Here is a 15,910-nt window from a genome sequence, read left to right as displayed (position 1 = left end):
CACATGGCCTCTAGTTGTTAGTCCCATCAGAGCAACCGGCTCCTTACACGTGTTCGGCTTAAATCAATTAATCATTCAAATTACGCGTATACCCTTGTCTGCTTCTCCAAGCCGGCATATAATAGCACCAGCTCCACTGTTTCAAACAGTTATGGTGACGGTAGTAAAACCCTACTGAAGCTCATTGTTTTCCCCACGAATATGAATTTAGCTGGTTTCAATACTCTTACCCACACGGCAACGACGATACCAGTCACCGCAAGGAAAAATACGATGTCGTTTTCTGAGGATCAGACGAAGAAGATTAGAAAGCCGTACACAATCACCAAGTCTAGGGAGAACTGGACGGAGCAAGAACACGACAAGTTCATTGAAGCTCTCCATTTGTATGCTAAAAACGGATTCTACCTCTCTCTCTACCTTCTTTTATCTGATTAAATCCCATATGAAATCTTGCAGATTCGTTCTTCTTGTGATTCTTATGATCATTCATGTCAATTTTGATTACAGATTTGACCGGGATTGGAAGAAGATCGAGGCCTTTGTTGGATCGAAAACGGTGATCCAGGTAACTCAAGATTCGATTTATATCATTTGAATTGTCTGTGCTGTAACTACATTGATGAAACAGTAGTTTCTTGAACTCTCTGTTCTGCGTTGAATTATGATGTTTGATGAAATATTATTGGTTTGGTAGATACGAAGCCACGCACAAAAATACTTTCTCAAAGTTCAGAAGAATGGGACTAACGAACATCTCCCACCTCCTCGACCAAAGAGGAAAGCCAATCATCCTTATCCACAGAAGGCTCCTAAATCTGGTAAACTTTCATCTTTCTTCTACTTTACCTTTTTGTTGTTGTCTTTCTAGTTGTCTCAAGTCTTTTATCTCAACCTCTCTCATGCTTGTGTTTTTGTTGCAGTTGCTCTTACATCTTCCAACGCATTGCTTCAGCATGACTACTTATACAGCACTAATTCACGGCCAGTGATTAGTAGCACTCCTAAGCATGGATTAGTGCGTTGCACGCCAAATTCAGTGATTAAAGGTACTCTATGTTGTTTGTTTTTTTGCTGTGGATTGGTGTTAGTAATCTGAAGCTATGTTTGTTTGTTAAGTTGTTAATAATGTGGGGTAATGAATTTGGGATTGTAGAGGAACTGGGAGTCCCAGAGAACTGTTGCAGTACTAGTACAAGTAGAAATAAGCAGAGAACTCGAACCCTTACAGAGAAAAATGACCAAGAAAGTTGTGGGAAGCCACATAGAGGTAAACGATTCTTACTATGTACATATCTAACACAAGATTCGCTCTTTTCGATGTATACTGACTAGATGAGTTTGTTTGTTTGTCAACACAGTGATGCCGAACTTTGCTGAAGTTTACAGCTTCATAGGAAGTGTATTTGATCCTAAAACAACAGGTCATGTCCAAAGATTAAAGCAAATGGATCCAATAAACCTAGAAACGGTATGTCAAACACTAACTTTCTGCTTGGGAACTTGTCTGGAATCGAAAAGTTTCGTTAAGACCGTTTTTGTTCAGGTCCTCTTACTGATGAGAAACTTGTCTGTAAACCTGAGGAGTCCCGAGTTTGAAGAACAAGTAAGTGTCAATCATCGCTTCATAACATTTTCATTTTCATTTTCATTTTTGACTCTTGAGAACTGAGACTGAGAAGTAACAAATTGTTCTTGTGGGCTTACGCTATGATTGCTCTGCTTTATGCAGCGAAAGTTGATATCACCATACAACGCCAAATAGAGATTTAAGTAGAATGAGAAGAAAGAGAAGAGACCATTACTCTCTCCAGTGGTATTAGGCTCAGTGTCTAGAGTCTCATGTCGAGCTCACATTTACCTGAGACTATATGACTAGAGCAAAAGATTGGAGGAGGTTGTACATACAAGTCAGATCATAGTAACAGATCATAAAAGTCTGTGTAGAAAGGCGGGCACTAGCGACCTAGCGTTTGTTTATGTAATATTCAATCGTTACTTTTAGGTTTTTTTATACGGAATGGACTACGGCATTACTGGTTTCATCCCTACTTGAAAACTAGGGACAGAAGATCAGCTGAAGCTTGGTGGTTATTTATTTAACGGGATAGCTGATCGAATAGGTTGCGTGCCTTAACATGTGTGTGTGTGTGTGTGTTTATGTGCTGAAACACATACTTACAACATAGTATAAGTATTTCAAGTTTCAACACACAAGGGAAAACTTTTTGACATTCCACATAACTCATTACTTTTCTATATCAGGTAAAATAAAATAAAAAACTTCATATAAAGTTGAAGAAGAGAAAAAAGAATTTTTTTTTAATACAGCTCACTTTTATTCCATTAAAATATCAAAACTACAAAACGAGAGGAAACAACAAACTACTATCGACCGAAGACTTTATATGAAGTCATACAACAACGAGAGGTCGGTCCAACAACGACATATAAAAAAAGAGTTGAGAAATTAAATTAAAAGGATACGACACACATTATTGGAGACTTAAAAAGTCACACAACAAGAGAGAGAAAAAAACTAATAGTAACGAGGTCCATGATGAGGATGAGCCTGCTTAAACTCCTGGTTCTGGATATGGCTATGGTTGTACCCAGCTGGTGTGCGATTCATAATATTAAATCCAAACGGGAACGCAAGAATAGGCTCAAATAGCCCTTGGTTTGTGAAGACATTCACACCATTAACAGTTGTTGGGGTTGCGATGTAAAAAGTCAGGGTTGTTTGATGAAATGGAGAAGGAGGAGCTGTTTCATCAACTTCCTTGATCAAACCTTCAAGAGCATCTTTCATACGAGCTAACTGACTTAAGTTGAGTTCTGCTGGAGAGTTTCTCCACCAGTTGCCAGGGTTGTTGCTGCTTTCTCTTTCGTTCTCGAGTAGCATAGCCTTGTTCCCTTGTGCGTTTTCTTTTCCAGCCTTCGCCTGCGATAAAATTGTAACGAGATGCATAGCATGTTATATCAAGAAAAATTGTGTGGACGTACATCCCGCAAATTAATTAATTTTATCATGTCTGTTTCCAATTTAAAAACAAAATTATATATTTATTTATTATTAAAAGCGAAAAAAAGGATGAGAAAGAAAAATTTCTGACAAAACAAAAAAAAGAGAAAGAAATATTAAACATTAGATTTGTTGCCACATATTATACCATGAAAATGAAAATAAGTTTACCCCAGTTAAACGATCATTGAGCAGTTGGATAAAGGGCTTTCTGTTGATGTCATCAAGGTTTGTGTTGCTGACACGTCCGGAAGAGTAGTCAACCAAGATGTTCACATCCGGATGACCAAAAGAGTACACTTTTCCAGATGGTGAGAACACGATGATGACAATTTGTGCATCACACAAGGTACAGAGTTCACTGGCTTTCTTGAAAAGACCAGATCTTCTCTTTGAAAACGTTACTTGAAGGTTTGCCCTATTTTTCATTTTCACCATCTCTACTTTTCTACGGCCAAGATTCTTTCTCACCATTTTTTTTATTTTTTTTTTCTGTTTCTGAACAAAAGAAAATGTGAATTGATAGTACCAGAGACAAAGACCGTATATATAGCCTTATATTTTGCAAATTGCATTTTGGGTTTTAAAAGCAAAATATTTTATTCCTATTTTCATTTACCAAAGATATAATTAGGAATTGCCATTCTAGGAGTTTATGATGGTTTAACCATTATGTCAATAAATGGAATTGTATATGTAAGATTATTTTTAGTTTATATTATCAGTTAATTGCTTTGCTAACTCACAGCCTGTAATTTATTTTATATAAATTTAGTGATAAGGTATTAGTGTTTTTATTAATATCTGTCAATTATAGGTATTAATGACTTGTGAAGGAATATGGACAAAAATATTGTAACCTTTTTAGTGATAATCTTCCACTTAAATATCCTTTTTGACATTATCTATATATCAAACTAAGAAAATTTTGAGTTTTATTGATTTTTTATTTAAGTATTTAAAATTTCTATTAAATTTACATGATGCACAATTGATATATTTTGTCCAACTCATTTTTTCATTTTTTTTCATAGAGCATATCGACCTAGTTTTACATAAAATAATATGATTTCTTTTTACTGAAATAAAGAAAAATTTAAGTTTGATCTCCCACTTTCTAAGTTTTGTTGCTTTTTAAAAAAAATTGAAGTAATGGTTTTTTCATAGTTGTTTTGTGACTGCCGACTTTTCAAGTTTTTCTATTTTAAGATGAAAAATCTAAATAAAATGTGTTTTGAATATTGAACGCCGACTATTTTTTTTTTAGTCAACCATACATTGATCATTGAATTTCCGACAGAATATTATAAAGAATCCTAGTAAAGTAGGTGTTAGACATATTCCGCCTTTTTGTCGTTTTTTCAATAATTTATATTGATCATTGGATTGCTGACTTTTAAAATATAAAATAGAATGTAAAACATCATAGTTTATGATGTTGTTAGACATATTAATTGTCTTTGCCGTTTTTTTGTCAACCATACATTGATCATTGGATCGCCGACAGAATGTTAAAAAAAAAACCTAGTATAATAGTTAATAGACATATTAATTATCATCGCCACCTTTTTTTGTCGCTTTTTCATAATTTATTGATCGTTAGATTGATGACTTTTAAAATATAAAATAAAATATTAAAAATATCATAGTAAAATATTTGTTAGACATATTAATTATTTTTTTTACGTTTTTTTTCTTGTCAATCTTAAATTAATCATTGGATCACTGACTTTTCAAAATTTTAAATGGAACATTAAAAACAACCATTGTAAAATAGTTGTTAAAACACAACACCGAATTGGAGTGACGTTGTACGTTCGATCAGAGCAAAGTCATCCCAAGCAATTGATGTGGCGTTCACCCGTCTTCTCTTCCAAGCAACGCTATACCATGTTTGGGATAAGAGGAATAATTCTAAACGAAAAATCTAAAATTACTATATTACTTTTTATTATCTAAAAAAAACTGTTTATAGATATTAAATTTATTTTAATAAGTGTTTTGAAGAAAAAAAGGTGAATTAACAGTAGCAGATATATGAGTGTCAAAATGGGTTAATATTAATGAGTCAACCCAATTCAAACTAACTCATGAACAAAGTTAAATAAGTTGATGATAACAATTACTTGAATTTATTGATTTTTCTATTTTCAATATATATTTGAATATTCAAAGCAAATATTTATTCCTAAGCCCAAGAAGTAACCAAACTTTAAAGAAAAGAAAAACTTCCCAAGTAATGAATCCCAAATGCAAAAGCAATAAGCCTAAAAATCTACTTGGGGTCATAAGTTTTGAATAAGCCCAATAACACATATTAGTTTGCGTTTCCAAACGACTCGACCAACAGCACATGAAGTAGGCTTGAGACATGCATGTCACTGACGTGTGTCTTGCCCTAGGCAAAATCGATTCTGACCATCGTCGATGATCATTGACTTTTATTTACCAATTAATGTTGGGCACTTCCAACTTCCAAGCTTCGTCGCGCCATCTGAGTAACACTAAGCAGTAAGCACCTTCCAACACTATCAAGTCGACTAACCAGTCCTCTCCATACAACATAAAGTTTTAGTCACTTTTTTTTTACTCGATATAAGTTAAACTATAAGCTCTACCAACTTGGGAAACTTCTTCATTTTACAACTTCTTGAGAATTATTTAAAACCACTAGGTCTTTCTGAATCATATCCTTATATCATATACCGTTCTTCCTTAATCTAATATATATTCTTTTTCACATTCGTTTTAAGGACAGGAGGAAGAAGTGGGCTTTATTCCTAATACAAAATCACGGCTGTATCTTCCTGTTTCATAGTCTGTTGGTTGCGATTGTTGGGAGTAATGTTCGGGAGTGTGGTGCAGCGCACTGTTTGGTAAACTTCGTTCTACACCACAAGTTTCTCTCCCTGAAGATACCCTATTTGTTCTCTCTTGCAGTTTATATTATACTGGGGGTCATATCGTTGACACGTTTTAAACCTAATAATGTGTGTGTACCACAAGCAAACATAGGGCACTCATGTTCCCATAACACAAAAGTGGGAATTAGTTTCTCATAAAGTAAACTCAATAATAGTTTCCTTGAATATGTTTATTAAATCCATAATAATCAAAACACAATCAATTAGTACTAAAATCAACCGTTCATGTTCAATTTTAGTAATAGAAAAAAAAAAAAAAAAAAAAAAAAAAAAAAAAAAAAAAAAAAAAAAAAAAAAAAAAAAAAAAAAAAAAAAAAAAAAAAAAAAAAAAAAAAAAAAAAAAAAAAAAAAAAAAAAAAAAAAAAAAAAAAAAAAAAAAAAAAAAAAAAAAAAAAAAAAAAAAAAAAAAAAAAAAAAAAAAAAAAAAAAAAAAAAAAAAAAAAAAAAAAAAAAAAAAAAAAAAAAAAAAAAAAAAAAAAAAAAAAAAAAAAAAAAAAAAAAAAAAAAAAAAAAAAAAAAAAAAAAAAAAAAAAAAAAAAAAAAAAAAAAAAAAAAAAAAAAAAAAAAAAAAAAAAAAAAAAAAAAAAAAAAAAAAAAAAAAAAAAAAAAAAAAAAAAAAAAAAAAAAAAAAAAAAAAAAAAAAAAAAAAAAAAAAAAAAAAAAAAAAAAAAAAAAAAAAAAAAAAAAAAAAAAAAAAAAAAAAAAAAAAAAAAAAAAAAAAAAAAAAAAAAAAAAAAAAAAAAAAAAAAAAAAAAAAAAAAAAAAAAAAAAAAAAAAAAAAAAAAAAAAAAAAAAAAAAAAAAAAAAAAAAAAAAAAAAAAAAAAAAACCAAAATATGTATGTAATCCACAAATTTACATTGCAGTGAACCGTACCCTTATCATAATCAGACCAAGTCCCAAGTCCCCAACGGCTATCGACATGGTGTTATTTACCCAAAAACTCCTCGAAACTTTTTTAAAAAAAGAGTTGTTAAGTTACACTTTCCAAAAAGGGTAAAATCGACATTTAAAGTAACCTTCTCTCACCGTCACCCCATAACCCACTGAGACAGGAAACTCAAAAAGACAGCTCATTCAAGACAGATCACTCCAAGTCTCCAATCCAAACCCTTCTTTCTTTTATAATTCCTCCCTTTATTTATTTATTTATTTATCTATTTGTTGCTGTAATACGAATCTTTATTAGTTTGGTTGTTCTTCCTCGATTCAACACTCGATGCGGTGAAGCACATGTTTTGGCCGGAAAGTTTCTGAGTTATCTCCGGCGAGAAATGCGACGTAACCGGCAAGAATATATAAAATAACAAAAGTGAAAGTAATAGTACGATGTCGGTGTACGATGCTGCTTTCCTCAATACTGAGCTTTCGAAACCGACATCGATCTTTGGTCTCCGGCTATGGGTCGTCATCGGAATCTTACTCGGATCTCTTATTGTCATTGCTCTCTTCCTTCTCTCCCTCTGCCTAACTTCTCGACGGAAGAATCGAAAGCCGCGTCACGATTTCGCTTCCGCCGCAGTAGCCACGCCGCCGATTTCTAAGGAGATCAAGGAGATTGTTCCGGCGGAGATCCAGGTCGATATAGGGAAGATCGAGCATCGAGTTGTGTTTTCAGATCGAGTGTCGAGTGGTGAGAGTAGAGGAACGGCTAGTGCTAGCGAGACGGCGTCGTATTCCGGCAGTGGGAATTGTGGGCCGGAGGTTTCGCATCTTGGATGGGGACGGTGGTATACTCTCAGAGAGCTTGAAGCAGCCACTAATGGGCTTTGTGAAGAGAATGTTATCGGAGAAGGTGGTTATGGGATTGTCTACCGTGGCGTTTTAACTGATGGAACCAAAGTCGCCGTCAAGAACTTGCTTAACAATAGGTACTTCTAAAGATTGGTCCCTAATTACTCGTTTCTCAATTTGGGGTTTAAGTATTCGTTAATTCTGTATTGGTTTCATTCTAAAGATCCATCCTTTACTCATCTCTAGATAAGGGTTTTAGGTATTCTTTGATTCTGTATTGGTCTCATTCTAAAGATCCATCCTTTACGTATTTTTAGATAAGGGTTTTAGGGTTTCATCATAAAGTTTGATTCTGTATTACTCGTTTCTAGATTGGGGTTTTTGGTTTTACCAATGGTGGATTTTGCAATGTTGCGTAATTAGGGAATTTTATTTGTAGTCTGCCTCTGTATTGAAGTTTGTGTCTTATTCTATACTTTATCCTGTAATGTGCTTAATTAGATCCATTGAAGTAAGATGCCTCTGGATTTTTTTTTATGTAGAGAGCAGAGGTAGGTATGAGGGTTTAAAAGTGATCTCCATCAGAGTCCTTCTCTTAGTTAACTGCAATGTTGTGGTCCTGATAGTTGTTATTATTGAAGTTTGATGTTATGTATAGATTATGTCAGGGTCACATGTGGTTTTGATGTGTAACGCCTTTACTAATAATAGACTATGCTTTTGGATTTTGATCTCTACGATCTGTAAGATTTGTTGTTGGTGTTGTCTTTTAATTGCTAGGGGTCAAGCAGAGAAGGAATTCAAAGTAGAAGTGGAAGTAATTGGGCGTGTACGGCACAAGAATCTCGTTAGGCTTTTAGGGTATTGCGTCGAAGGTGCATACAGGTAAACTACCGCTGTTGGTGTTTTGCTTTCCAGTATTACAAAAAGCAATGTTGTGATATAATATCGGGTTCTTTGCTACAGGATGCTCGTGTATGACTTTGTCGATAATGGTAACTTGGAGCAATGGATTCACGGTGATGTTGGCGATGTCAGCCCTCTAACTTGGGATATCCGCATGAATATTATACTCGGGATGGCAAAAGGGTAATAATCCTGGAATAGCTTCTTTGTGTTATCCTCTATGTTTGTAAGCTATAGTTTGTATGTAAACCTTTGTTATATCTGTAGATTGGCGTATCTACACGAGGGCCTTGAACCAAAAGTTGTTCATAGGGATATAAAATCAAGCAATATCTTGCTTGATCGCCAATGGAATGCAAAGGTTTCGGATTTTGGACTTGCTAAGCTCTTGGGTTCTGAGAGCAGTTATGTTACTACCCGTGTGATGGGAACTTTCGGGTAAAACTCTTAAAATCATTCACTCTCTCCTCCCCATACAATCTGTAGGAATCTTTGGAAATAACTTTTACTTGGTGGGGTTTATTTGTTTAGTTATGTAGCACCCGAATATGCTTGCACCGGAATGTTAAACGAGAAGAGTGATATCTACAGCTTCGGAATATTAATCATGGAGTTAATCACAGGAAGAAACCCGGTTGACTATAGTCGGCCTCAAGGAGAGGTATTTAGCAATTCATAGCTGCACCGGAACATTAAACCCTGCTTGATCGATTCAATATATGCTTTTGTTAAATGGTTTATTATGTGTTTTTTGTGGTTTTAGACGAATCTAGTGGATTGGCTGAAATCAATGGTAGGAAACCGAAGGTCAGAAGAAGTAGTTGATCCGAAAATACCCGAACCACCATCCTCAAAGGCTCTTAAACGAGTGTTGCTCGTAGCTTTGCGTTGCGTAGATCCAGATGCAAACAAGAGACCTAAAATGGGTCATATCATACACATGCTTGAAGCTGAAGATTTACTCTTTCGAGATGTATATATATACAAGTCATTTTTTGCCTTTACATTTTTTACATTTCTTTACGAGTTTGAACGATGTCTGAATCTGGGATGATATATCCGTAGGAACGACGAACGACAAGGGATCATGGAAGCCGCGAGAGACAAGAGACAGCTGTGGTTGCTGCGGGTAGTGAAAACGGTGAGAGCGGTTCACGGCAACATCAGCAAAAGCAAAGATGAAAAAAGAGTCACTCAGGTTAAGTGACTTTCCATCTCACACGACCATTACATTTCAATTTTTTTTTCCGGTATATTATTGTCTCACTTACATAATATTTTCATTCTTTGGCTCTTCGAGTCTTCTTTTGGCCTTACGGAATTAACTTTCTTCTTCTTTGTAACCTTTTTCAACGATCACATTCACATGTCATTATAAGTTATTTATATGTAATGTAATGTTTGGACTTTGGACCCGACCTCGAAGCTATGTTCGGCCCCTAGCATAATAAGCAGGGGATTGGTCGATGGATTGAACTTATCGCTTTAGAACCGGTATGGGGCAAAATGGACCCACAAAAGGACTCTTTAAGCTCACGTGATTGATTGTGTTTCCACACAAATAATCTAAATTATCTCCATCATGGACGGACCAAGTTGTGATTATCATCTTGAAATTTTCCAAGTTGCAAGAATCTGAAAGCGCAGGTCGAATATTAAATTTACAATCAAAGTTGGATAGCTTGCTTGTCTTCAAAACACAATATAAGTACACACTTGTCATCGACCGACGACCGGATTCTCTTCTCGTGTAGGAGGAAAACGTAAACTTAGAGGCAACTATTTTTCTATATGTAAAAAGTTACGAAAATATAACATTACTGAATCACTGATATACATATCTCCAAGTCATTCCGTTTTGTAATACTTTGCTATTTCTTGAAGAAAACTAAACCACCCCAAGAAAGCTTTTCGTGGGAGGAGAAAGAGTAAAATATGTGTATGTATTGCGTACACAAACGTCAATATATATATATATATATGCACCATCTGATTATTGACAATAATAAATATTAATAAAATTATCGTCGCTAATAAAAAAATTGTATGTTTAGCATATTATAATATATACAGTACTAGTAGTATAATTTTGCATTAAATCATAAATTTTAACAGCAGAGTTATGTAACGTCTACGTGACATGAGAGATATTTTCATTTGGTTTAAGATAATGTCACTTACAAAAAACATGTATATCTATCTTTTCCAATGGGATACTTAGCTAGTAATTAATTACTCTTTTTTGAAAAGAAAAGTCAGTATAGAAAATCATTCCCTTTAATTTAAAGAGAATACCCACTAGATAGAGGCATAGAGAGCCTATACTGAAAAAATAATTGAATGGAACAAAAATAAATAATATAATAATTGAATGATTGAGAATTCAAAACTAAACGATCAGCAAATTCTGAGCCGTTAGATCCGCTGGCTACATTTGACTTTTTTCTCTTGGTGGGTAGACGTACGTACTAGAACAACAAAAACAAGTAGGCCTGAATTGACCAAAACACATCGTAGCCGTACACGCATAGAGATCTGTCATTTGAGTGTTTCCGTCACAGCCCCGTAACTGGAACCTAATCTCCCATCATCTACCACCAAAATCAACGTCAATAAAAACCTAATTTAATACGTATTTAGTATTAATTTTTAGTTTTAGTTTTGCTTGTTTGGTGGTATCCGTAGAAAAGTAAGGCAACGTTGTGTTTGGTCCATATATGATGATGAAGAACGCGTCTCAGTAAAACCTATCTATCTATCTATCTATCTATCTATCTATCCTGGAAATTTCCGCGTCCACAAAAAAATATAGTCTTTTGATTTGTCGGTAAGAACAAACACTGATCCTTGTCGCACTTTTCTTGTACTATTAATTAAGATTTGTATCTCTCTGACACGTCTCTTTTGATTCTTTCTTCTTCTTCTTCTTCTTTTAATTCTCTCCGTCTCTTCAGAAACTTCTATCAGGCGAATTCGAGTTTCATAGTTTTGGAGTTACCGGTGTAGTTTTTTGTCCAGCGATTCCATCTCTTTAGGTGAGTTTTTTTTATTTACTATTCTTTTCACCTTCATAGTTTTGTCTGCGCTTCATAGTTGTGTCTGTGATTATCTTGTGTTTGGTTTTGATGTCTTTTATCTCTTTTCTATGTGAATTTCGACATGGGTTAATCGGCTTCTAGATTTTAAGATCTGGGTTTTGCTTTATATACCCGTAAGTGGGTTAATCGGATACTCTTAAGGTTGAATCTTGGATCTATTGATTCGAATGCTTTTCAGATCTTGGAACAATTATTATATTGTTAGTTGACTTTTTTTGTGTGAGTTCTAAATTTTAACTGAAGAACATGAATTGATGTTGCTTGTGTTTCTTTGTTTTTTTAAAGATCTGTTGAGAAGAGATGGACCATACTTTGATAATCCAAAAGACGAGAGAAAGTGTTTCTAAAGAACATTTGATCTTTGTATTTGGATCTTGTAGTAGTAGTATGGATCCAGAATACAATCAAAGTAATGATATTTTTGTATTTGGATCTAGTAGTAGTAGTATGGATCCAGGATATAATCAAAGTAATGATATTTTTGTTTTATGGTATGTGACAATTGATATGCTATCTTTCTTCTTCTTTCTTCTGTTTTTTGTTTTTGGTTTTCAGTTGAAACTTTACAAAAATGGCTCGTCCACAAGACCTTCCACGCGGTTTCTTCCCTTTTGGAAACCCGTTCAAGAATCTATCTTCAAAGAACTCGGTACTGCCCTCAAAGCTTCTCTCACTCTTGAACACTTTTGAGACGAACTTAGCATCCTCTGTTAGAAATCTTGTCCCTAAGGAAAAGAGCCAAATCCTTACTGTTTCATGGATGAAACTCGCCATGGAATCTCTTTGCGAGACACATAACAGTATCAAGACCCTTATAACCGATCTTGAGCTTCCTGTATCAGATTGGGAGGATAAGTGGGTTGATGTCTATCTTGACATTAGTGTGAAGCTCCTTGATCTCTGCAATGCCTTTAGCTCTGAGCTAACCCGTCTCAACCAAGGCCATCTCCTGCTCCAGTTTGCTTTGCACAACTTAGAAGCAAACTCTCCTCAGAATCTGTCGAAAGCTCAATCATCACTAGACAGCTGGAAGAAACATATTGGTTCCAAGAACCCGAGAATCGAAAACTGCCGTGCAATCATGAGCAGTCTTGTTCAAACCTTGAACCTCCCCAAGGTGAAAAACTCGGCCAAAGGAAAAGTCTTGATGCGGGCTTTGTACGGTGTTAAGGTTAAGACCTTATACATCAGTGGTGTATTTGCTGCAGCGTTCTCAGGTTCATCGCAGAATCTGATGTACCTTACTGTCTCAAACGAGCTTCCATGGGCACAACCCTTCATGGAAATGCAGAACACCATGAACGCAGAAATCAAGAACATTTTCTTATCAGAGGGGCTAACGGTTCTGAAAGAGCTCGAGGCAGTTGATTCAGGTGTTCAGAAGCTTTACCCTGCGATCCAACAAGGGTCAGTAGATCCCATTTCGCTGCAACCGTTGAAGGACTCGGTCACAGCATTATCGGATGGGCTAGATCTTGTTTCGAAAGAAGTGGATTGTTTCTTCAAGATTCTGTTATCGGGGCGAGACACATTACTGGAGAACCTGAGGTCGATGGGGGCATCAACCATATTGGCAACATCACCAAGAAAGGCTGCCGGAAAAAAGTTCTGATAAACTGTGATTGTTGTGTGTACAGATGGTCTAACTTTAAGTGTTCCATCTTGGTATTGGATGTATTGTCATTAGGGGTTTGTGATATTGTAGTCGTTTGTATGAGATGCTTTGAAGAAAGTACTATTTGTATAAGTAAAGGTATTATAAAACTTATCTGTAAAACTCTATATTATGTACAGCTTGAAGCCATCCAGATTCAAACATATATCAACTCCTACTATAATCAATTGTTAGGTCAGAACCGCCATATAATGCTAAAGAATCAAATGGTGAAAATTGTGGTTGAATATGAAATCCGAATGCAATTTCGATGGGAGTGCTAAATACGTTTTTTTGGTTTGAATTATCCGGTTCGGTTAGGTTTGATATATTTTCTTTTTGGATTTGAGTAATCCGGTTAAAAAGCACATTGACTTATAGACCAAGATCAAGTCGTCGTCGTCCTCCTCAAAAGAAAAAGCAATGGCGTGAGTTGATTTTCACTCACGGGTCATACGAGAAAACTCGTCTTCTTCGTCTTCTTCTTCTTCTTCTTCTTCTTCTTCTTCCTCTCAATTGCTCATCAAAGGATTCACACTTTCACACGTTTTTCTTGTTCCTCTTTTTAAACCCCACAAACAACAACCCTCAACACGCTATAATCTTTTCTTCCAACTCCTCTTTTTTTCTACTTATTCCCGCGTTATTTATAGTATAGCTCTCTGTTTTGATCTCACTCTAATTACCTCAATTCAGTATCTGTTGGAAGAAAGAGAGAGATATGTCGACGGGGACATACTTCGGTGATGACAGCAACAGAGGGGTGAGTATCATTGGTGGTCGTTATGTTCAGTATAATGTGTATGGCAATCTCTTCGAAGTATCTAAAAAGTATGTTCCTCCTCTTCGTCCTATCGGCAGAGGCGCTTCTGGCATCGTCTGGTCAGTCTTTTTCTTTAATTTGCCTTTTTATATGTCTTGAGTTTGAAGGATCATTTCTTGATCTCTATGTATATTATTTGATTTAGTGCTGCATGGAATTCGGAGACGGGTGAGGAAGTAGCGATCAAGAAGATTGGTAATGCATTTGGTAACATCATCGACGCTAAGAGAACTTTGAGAGAGATTAAGCTTCTTAAGCATATGGATCATGACAATGTAAGCTTTTATATTATTCCCCAAACGTTTTTTTCTTGTAGATGATGATGATCTGGTTCCGGAGTGATGATACTTCATCTCATCTCACAGGTCATTGCCATTAAAGACATAATACGACCACCGCAGCGAGACAACTTCAACGATGTTCACATTGTCTTTGAGTTAATGGACACTGATCTTCATCACATTATACGCTCAAACCAACCGTTGACCGATGATCATTCACGGGTACACACATAAACCTCTCTGTGCTTCTCAAACTTTAGTTGAAGCATCAATGGTTTAGTTCTTTAGAACTATATGGGTTACACTCGGACATTAGGGTTTCAGAATTGAAGCATAATCATATATTCCATGTTTGTGCAGTTCTTCTTGTACCAGTTGTTGAGAGGACTCAAGTATGTGCATTCAGCCAATGTATTGCATCGTGACTTAAAGCCGAGTAACTTGCTCCTGAATGCAAATTGTGACCTCAAGATTGGGGATTTTGGACTCGCAAGGACTAATTCAGAGACAAACTTCATGACAGAATATGTTGTTACACGTTGGTACCGAGCTCCAGAGTTGCTCCTCAATTGCTCAGAGTACACTGCAGCTATCGATATTTGGTCTGTTGGGTGTATACTCGGTGAAACTATGACCAGGGAGCCGTTGTTTCCGGGCAGCGATTATATTCAGCAGCTTAGACTCATCACTGAGGTAAATTTTTACTTCATCATCACTTGTAAGGACCACAAAAAGGAAACTTTCTTCAATATTGAACCATCTTGTTACTCTGTTTGTTCTGTTTTTCTTATTTGAAGATCCATAAACAAACTCATATTTGGTATATCTTTTTCAATACACAGCTTATAGGTTCACCAGATGATTCAAGCCTAGGATTCTTAAGAAACGAGAACGCTAGGCGATACGTAAGACAGCTTCCTCAGTATCCAAGACAAAACTTTGCCGCTAGATTCCCAAACATGTCGGTTAATGCAGTTGATTTGCTGCAGAAAATGCTCGTCTTTGACCCAAGCAAACGGATTACAGGTAAAGAAGGAAAGCCTTTACATGTTTCTTTCTCTTTAGATTATTTCGTTTCGTGATAGTTTTGAGTCTTTTTTGTTGAGTTGCAGTTGACGAAGCTCTGTGCCACCCATACTTGGCGCCGTTCCATGACATGAACGAGGAACCTGTATGCGGGAGACCGTTCCATTTCGATTTCGAGCAACCTTCGTTGACAGAAGAGAATATCAAGGAGCTTATATATCGTGAATCAGTCAAGTTCAACCCTCAAGATTCTTAGTCCGAGGAATCTTGAAATGAAACACAACAACTTTACTTTCTCTGTATGTTTCATTAAACTGCTGATATAGTGAAGCATGTAATGTTTTTTTAAATTTAATTTCAGCTCTTATTACGAATAAACTACCTTTTTTTCCTCTCTAACATATCATCACGATTCCTACCAGAAACATATCATCACGACT

At 35.4% G+C, this 15,910-nt stretch overlaps 5 protein-coding genes across 5 annotated transcripts; 4 read left to right on the top strand and 1 right to left on the bottom strand.

Moving 5' to 3' along the window:
- Positions 145-2,234, top strand: LOC104758918 (protein REVEILLE 3). The gene is made up of 8 exons (XM_010481894.2): positions 145-386; positions 511-568; positions 698-821; positions 924-1,049; positions 1,157-1,270; positions 1,362-1,471; positions 1,547-1,606; positions 1,733-2,234. Exons 1-8 carry the CDS (start codon positions 202-204, stop codon positions 1,763-1,765), a joined length of 810 nt encoding a protein of 269 aa, XP_010480196.1. The 5' UTR covers positions 145-201; the 3' UTR covers positions 1,766-2,234.
- On the bottom strand, positions 2,377-3,509 carry LOC104758908 (agamous-like MADS-box protein AGL28). The gene is made up of 2 exons (XM_010481884.2): positions 3,197-3,509; positions 2,377-2,944 (listed from the first exon to the last, which is right to left on the bottom strand). Exons 1-2 carry the CDS (start codon positions 3,497-3,499, stop codon positions 2,540-2,542), a joined length of 708 nt encoding a protein of 235 aa, XP_010480186.1. The 5' UTR covers positions 3,500-3,509; the 3' UTR covers positions 2,377-2,539.
- On the top strand, positions 7,007-10,064 carry LOC104758902 (probable serine/threonine-protein kinase At1g01540). The gene is made up of 7 exons (XM_010481875.2): positions 7,007-7,819; positions 8,463-8,567; positions 8,649-8,771; positions 8,856-9,026; positions 9,120-9,249; positions 9,352-9,561; positions 9,654-10,064. The coding sequence occupies exons 1-7, from the start codon at positions 7,278-7,280 to the stop codon at positions 9,768-9,770; spliced, it is 1,398 nt and encodes a 465-aa protein (XP_010480177.1). The 5' UTR covers positions 7,007-7,277; the 3' UTR covers positions 9,771-10,064.
- On the top strand, positions 11,257-13,479 carry LOC104758886 (protein BPS1, chloroplastic). The gene is made up of 3 exons (XM_010481863.2): positions 11,257-11,415; positions 11,543-11,623; positions 12,242-13,479. Exon 3 carries the CDS (start codon positions 12,258-12,260, stop codon positions 13,296-13,298), a length of 1,041 nt encoding a protein of 346 aa, XP_010480165.1. The 5' UTR covers positions 11,257-11,415; positions 11,543-11,623; positions 12,242-12,257; the 3' UTR covers positions 13,299-13,479.
- LOC104758876 (mitogen-activated protein kinase 11) lies at positions 13,732-15,871 on the top strand. The gene is made up of 6 exons (XM_010481845.2): positions 13,732-14,222; positions 14,309-14,438; positions 14,529-14,666; positions 14,805-15,137; positions 15,287-15,470; positions 15,557-15,871. Exons 1-6 carry the CDS (start codon positions 14,062-14,064, stop codon positions 15,724-15,726), a joined length of 1,116 nt encoding a protein of 371 aa, XP_010480147.1. The 5' UTR covers positions 13,732-14,061; the 3' UTR covers positions 15,727-15,871.

Source organism: Camelina sativa, chromosome 3 (assembly GCF_000633955.1).
Source record: "Camelina sativa cultivar DH55 chromosome 3, Cs, whole genome shotgun sequence".
Classification (NCBI taxonomy): domain Eukaryota; kingdom Viridiplantae; phylum Streptophyta; class Magnoliopsida; order Brassicales; family Brassicaceae; genus Camelina; species Camelina sativa.
The sequence above is the reverse complement of the archived record's forward strand: the minus strand, read 5'-3'. Positions and strand labels throughout refer to the sequence as shown.

Coding starts and splice junctions, on each gene's coding strand:
- LOC104758886 (XM_010481863.2), top strand. CDS start 12,258: ATGGCTCGTCCACAAGACCTTCCACGCGGTTTCTTCCCTTTTGGAAAC.
- LOC104758876 (XM_010481845.2), top strand. CDS start 14,062: ATGTCGACGGGGACATACTTCGGTGATGACAGCAACAGAGGGGTGAGT. Junction 14,667..14,804: donor TGACCGATGATCATTCACGG/GTACACACATAA, acceptor ATGTTTGTGCAG/TTCTTCTTGTACCAGTTGTT. Junction 15,471..15,556: donor CCCAAGCAAACGGATTACAG/GTAAAGAAGGAA, acceptor GTTGAGTTGCAG/TTGACGAAGCTCTGTGCCAC.
- LOC104758902 (XM_010481875.2), top strand. CDS start 7,278: ATGTCGGTGTACGATGCTGCTTTCCTCAATACTGAGCTTTCGAAACCG. Junction 9,027..9,119: donor CGTGTGATGGGAACTTTCGG/GTAAAACTCTTA, acceptor TTATTTGTTTAG/TTATGTAGCACCCGAATATG. Junction 9,250..9,351: donor ATAGTCGGCCTCAAGGAGAG/GTATTTAGCAAT, acceptor TTGTGGTTTTAG/ACGAATCTAGTGGATTGGCT.
- LOC104758908 (XM_010481884.2), bottom strand. CDS start 3,499: ATGGTGAGAAAGAATCTTGGCCGTAGAAAAGTAGAGATGGTGAAAATG. Junction 2,945..3,196: donor TCAATGATCGTTTAACTGGG/GTAAACTTATTT, acceptor ATTTTATCGCAG/GCGAAGGCTGGAAAAGAAAA.
- LOC104758918 (XM_010481894.2), top strand. CDS start 202: ATGAATTTAGCTGGTTTCAATACTCTTACCCACACGGCAACGACGATA. Junction 1,271..1,361: donor TTGTGGGAAGCCACATAGAG/GTAAACGATTCT, acceptor TTGTCAACACAG/TGATGCCGAACTTTGCTGAA. Junction 1,607..1,732: donor GTCCCGAGTTTGAAGAACAA/GTAAGTGTCAAT, acceptor TGCTTTATGCAG/CGAAAGTTGATATCACCATA.